General features: G+C 42.9%; 1 protein-coding gene across 2 annotated transcripts in view; it reads left to right on the top strand.

Moving 5' to 3' along the window:
* The window catches only part of LOC107565135 (SLAIN motif-containing protein-like), a 28,986-nt gene extending 26,023 nt beyond the window's left edge, over positions 1-2,963 (top strand). The window contains exons 7-8 of one of the 2 annotated variants that reach the window (XM_016250348.1): positions 633-903; positions 2,197-2,963. In XM_016250348.1, coding sequence (XP_016105834.1) covers positions 633-903; positions 2,197-2,263 — 338 coding nt within the window. In that variant the 3' untranslated portion in view covers positions 2,264-2,963. Of the gene's footprint in view, positions 1-632; positions 904-2,193 lie in introns of both variants that reach the window. The other variant, XM_016250347.1, reaches the window with a different exon arrangement.
* The last annotated feature ends 2,545 nt before the right edge of the window (positions 2,964-5,508 follow it).

Genomic DNA, 5,508 nt, shown 5'->3' with positions numbered 1-5,508 from the left:
ACACGCTCACACAGACACGCTCACGCTCACACAGACACACACACGCTCACACAGACACAGACACGCTCACACAGACACAGACACGCTCACACAGACACAGACACGCTCACACAGACACGCACACACACACACACATACACACACAGACAGACAGACAGAGACACACACACTCACACAGACAGACACTCACAGACAGAGACACACACACACACACACACACACATATATTTTCCAAAAGTGTCTCTCTTGGTTTTCTTCCCAGTGCTGTACTTCTGAACCATTAGGGATTTTTGTGGGTGTTCTGTAGATGGTTGCGCTTCAATTTAAGATAACTGCAAAAAAGGGATGCATTCAGGAACATTTTCAAAATCATTTGTAGGAGCATTTGGAAACCCATTTAGGATCATTCTGCACACGCCTTTAAAAATAAGGGCCAGGTTTCTGCTTGCCTGGCCAGAATAATGGCTTGTGATTCTGAACCCGTTTCTTGGATTTTTGTCGGTGTGAAAGTCTCTCTTACGCTTTTTGTAAAATGTAGACAGTTGGGTAAAACACATCGTCTTGTATATTTTCACTATTAATGTAATAGCTGTGTATTTGACAGGAGTGTTTGTGATTGGCTGCTCTTGTAGGTGTATCATCTGCGAGGATGAGGGCTGATGGCCAGTCCCCTCTCTATCTGCGGACTCCCATGAAAGCCCTGAGCCCCGTCAGCTCGATGTCTGCGCTGCGACAGCAGGCCAAAGGGCCAGCGAGTGCCCAGGGAGGGCTGAGGAGGGTGCAGTTGCCCGGTCCCAACAACGGGGCGTCATACTCCGCTGCTGTCGCCCGGCAAACGCCAGGAAGAGGCTTGACACCCGCCTCACCTTCATCCAGAGGCAGGCTTCCACAGACGCCCAGGAGGTGAGTCGAGATCAGCCAGGGGTGCGTTTCCCATACAGCGACGCAACTCGCTCATTAACCACGAACTAGCGAGTCACGACTGTTTCCCGAACACCGTCGCATCTCCGTCGTTTGAACCACATTAGTTCAACAACATAGGGCCATTGACTAATGACGTCTTAACTTCTGCTATTTATCCGATTAGACATCTCTAAGAGGCTGCTGTATTGAACATGGCACCTGATGACTAATTTACTAATGTTTTTAAAGAAGCCTCTTCTGCTCATCAAGGCTGCATTTATTTGATCAAAAATACAGAAGAAAACAGTAATCTTGCAAAATGTTGTTACAATATAAAATAATGGTTTCTATTTTAATATCCTTTAAAATATAATGTATTTCTGTGATGCGCAGCTGAATTTCCGTCATCATTACTCCAGTATAAAGCGTCACATGATCTTCAGAAATCAGTATAATATGCTGATTTATTATCAGAATTATCAACAGATGTGCTGCCAAATATTTTTCTGGAAACTGCGATTCTTTTTTCAGGAATCTTTGATGAATAAAAAGTTAAAAAGAACAGCATTTATTCAAAATATAAATCTTTTCGAACGATATAAATACTTGCTCTCACTTCTTAATTGAACACATCCTCGCTGAATAAAAGTTTTAATTTCTTTCATAAAAAGAAAGAATAAAAATGCACCGACCCCAAACTGTTGAACGGTAGTGTATATTGTTAGAAAAGATTTCTATTTTAAATAATTGCTCCTCTTTTTAACTTTTTATTCATCAAAGAATCCTGAAAAACGTATCACGGATTCCAAAACAATATGAAGCAGCAACAGTTTCCAGCTCTGATAATAAAGCAGCATATTATACTGATTTCTGAAGATCATGTGACACTGAAGACTGGAGTAATGATGCTGAAAATACAGCTGCGCATCACAGAAATACATTACAGTTTAATGTATATCAAAATAGAAAAACGTTATTTTACATCATAATAATATTTCACAATTATTTTTTTGTGTGTGTCGTACTGCTTGTTATCTTGCTGCTTGTGCCCAAGAGCAGAATGCATTGAAGTCCATGTCTTACTAACAAGAATCTGTGCTTCTAACCACAGCTCGAGACTTGTAGTTCAACCACGTACGTTTGCGAATGTTCGTTTGAACTACGGTTTCGGGAAACACCGACTCGTTGAACTATGTTGGTAACGATGCTTTTGGGAGACGCACCCCAGATAGACTGCGGTGGTAGCCTTTGAGGAAGCTCTGTGGGACTGAGGTCACTGTGTCTCCGCAGCAGATCACTGGGAATGACCAAACCGTGCGCTGCCGCCGCTGACGAGGCCTGGCAAGATGGCTGTTACTGAAGCCCTGAGAACTTCAGCTGCTTTCCTCAGAAACATCAACACAGGGTCCCTAAAACCGGAGCCTCCACAATGAGAGGAACAATGGATCGGACACCGTTTGCGTTCAAAGACGACAACACGTTGTAATATTTGCTTGATTTTCAGATAACATGCTTTTATTTTCATGAGAATGGGGGAGTACGAGAACTTGAGTAATGAAAAAGGTTTGATGTCCTGTAATACTGGCTGTCTTTGTGAAACAATGTGTGGAATTGAATTCCTAAATGCTGTGGAGTAACCTGCTGTTGGTTTTGCATGTCTATCTATTTTTAGAAATGAAGGATATATTATTTTTATTTGTGTGTGTGTGGTGGGGAAAAAAATGAGAATTTTTAATTTGATGAAGGAATCGTTGTATTCTGTAAAGAAGCAAGAAATGTGTGTTTTGTATCGTCGAGGCATAGCAATAGTTTTCACAAAAATTGACCTCAGAGAAGAACATTTTATTTTCATTTTTTTATTGTAATGGCGATCACAGCGGTGCATTACTACGGGTCCTTACTTCAGTGCTTGAAGCCACTACACTGTCACTCCAGCTGCAAGTGTGATGCCTGTGTAGTCTAGGTGTAAATATGCACTGAGCCAGTACAATTGGAAATATATGAGTATGCAATGATAATGGAGTGCCTCAGAAAACCAATAAATCAATTTCAGCAATACACCTAACAGAAGAGCCTTCTTATTCATTCCAGGAGCCTCCTTTGCTCGGCAAGTAACTGAAAGGGCTTTATCGTGTGATCAAAAGGAGCCCAAACACATTCGCAGAGCATGTTTTGTTTGGACGTGTAAACTGCATGCGCACAGCATCACGTTACCGTAATACGAGGTGACGTAAAAGCGTGCCGCGCGTTCGCTCTGCCCCGCCCTCTGCTGTTGTCAACGAGCATTCCGATTGGCTGAGGCTCAGAGACGAGTACTCTGATTGGCTGAGGCAACGAATCGAGCAGCGTGATTGGCCCAGGCCTGGAAAAGAGCGTTTGGGGATCCTCAATGTACAGGCCGCAGTAGTGCTACCGTTGGAAAATTAACGATAATAAATCACGACAGATTCGCGGGGATCCGAAACTCTTCAGCGCGCCGAAGGCGGTCGCGGAGCAGGTACAGCGTGTTGGATTGGTGCGGCAGGTGTGTGAAACGGTCGCCGGCGGCCCTGTCGGCCTGCGCGAGGAAGCGCCAAAACTAGTCCCCGCGGCCACCACGCGCCTCGCTTTTGCCGCAGAAAGCAGTCATGTACGAAGTAAATACAGAAAGTACATCTGGCCGTCGCGTTTTTGTTGTATTCCGGGCTGTGTTGTAGTCATTTACGTGTCGCCGTATTAGGTAGCTAACGCTATTAGCCGTTTAGCATGTAGTGTAATGGCGGAGGGCAAGATGGCGCAGTAACGAGGCTGCATTCGCGCGAGCTTTTAACTGCGTATAAACTGGGCTCTTCTGGTGTATTAAAGTGGATCTTACATCCTAATATAGTATTGTGTGTATGTTTCTAATTGTATCGAGTCGATGCAACGATAGTAACTTTGTTTCGAACGGAGCGGTAATGCTAAATTGCGAAGCCTACTATGGCGACGGCTGGCCTCATGAATATTAATAGGGTCGTGCAGACGTCACGTGGGTGCGTAAGGGCACGTAACTTAATATTCATATATTTCTCATGTTGTTGTTACTAAAGTCTAATGTAGACTTTACTGCACTTCATGCATAATGTTAATACAAGTGTTATAATGATAAGAATTAATTGTCACATGAACTTTCTAAATGACTAGAAGTTAAATCTTACTGTAGTCTTCAGATCTGGGTACTGTCTTACGTTTTAAAATCACAAAGAGAGTTTGGTCCCATCAGTCACGACTCATGCAGCTGTAAGGTTTTCTTATTCTTTTGTTTTTACTCTCAATCTTTACAACACGCATCACATTACGTATTTCACGGCACACTGGTTTTATGCGTGTTTGGCGCCACCTATTGTTGTGGGTGTATTAAATTGCAATTAAATTAAGCAGAAAACTTTGTAATTTTTTGGGGGAAAAACAACAATAATTTAAAGCAGTATTACACTTATTGTTTTTATGCTTAAACCCTTTTTCGTCTTTGACCCATGTACATTGGGTATGTGACGGTATCAGATTTTCACAATGCGTCCGAAAGCTCTAAAATGTTGCCTTCGGAGGCAGCTTTCCAAGGCATCGAGGCACGTCCGAATCCAAATTTTGCTTTACTTCCGGTCTCCAGAGGTACCTTCTTCTGATCCAATTTTGAAGGCAGCATAGATGTATCCTTCGATGCCTTTGATATCCCACAATCCTGTGCGTTCCATTCCGTGACGATTGCGCTGAAAAATAAATAGGGGTGCTCCGATTGATCGGCTACCGATCACTATCGGCCGATAGTTGCTTTGGGATGATTGATCGGCGGTCTCTGTAAAGCCGATCTCATGCTGATGACGCTGCCGTCAGAGGTTTGGCGCGACATGCAGCAGCACCGTCTCAGTCTCTGTCCGGCGCGGGTGAAATCATTATAATGCTGAAGGTGAGGTACAATTCATATTTCTTCATTAAATAACTTATAAAGTCTTTTCTGTGAGACATAATTTCACAAACGCAGGAATCACCGCACGCGCGCTCTTTCTCTCAAAATACGCAAATGGCTTCAAATCACATCGCGTCTGCACTATAAGTGAGCTGCACAGGTGACACAGGAGTTGTCACTTGCACAATCGAGGCAGTGTCGCATCGTCACTAAAGTTTATAAATTGCATTTCTTTTTAAAGGTTGATTGCAATTTCACTTTTTTAATGTTAGTTAGTGTGTAATGTTGCTGTTTGAGCATAAACAATATCTGCAAAAGTTGAAAGTTCAATGCAAACGTAGATATCGTCTTTTAAAATTCTGGCAGTTTAATGCCTACAAAAACGGCTTCCCGGGTTCGTGATGTGATAAACCCCGCCCTCGGGAAAAGTCAGCAAAGGGGGCGAGGCCATGCTGCGCTGCTTTAGAGAAGAGGAAGAGAAAACTAGAGGTGCACCTAAATATCTTTGGGTATAATATGTCACAGTTTAGTTTATTTTGCTATCCTCACTTACTTGAACTATAGTGTCCTGCACCCACTAGTACAATAAAATATCAAAAATGATATCTGGTGTCTGAATAATTTTTGGTTTGACCGTGCATCCAGACATATGTATTGTGATGTTCCTCTGTGCAGTTGCA

The sequence above is a fragment of the Sinocyclocheilus grahami genome, unplaced genomic scaffold (assembly GCF_001515645.1).
Source record: "Sinocyclocheilus grahami isolate Dianchi unplaced genomic scaffold, SAMN03320097.WGS_v1.1 scaffold983.1, whole genome shotgun sequence".
In the NCBI taxonomy this organism is placed as follows: domain Eukaryota; kingdom Metazoa; phylum Chordata; class Actinopteri; order Cypriniformes; family Cyprinidae; genus Sinocyclocheilus; species Sinocyclocheilus grahami.
The sequence above is the reverse complement of the archived record's forward strand: the minus strand, read 5'-3'. Positions and strand labels throughout refer to the sequence as shown.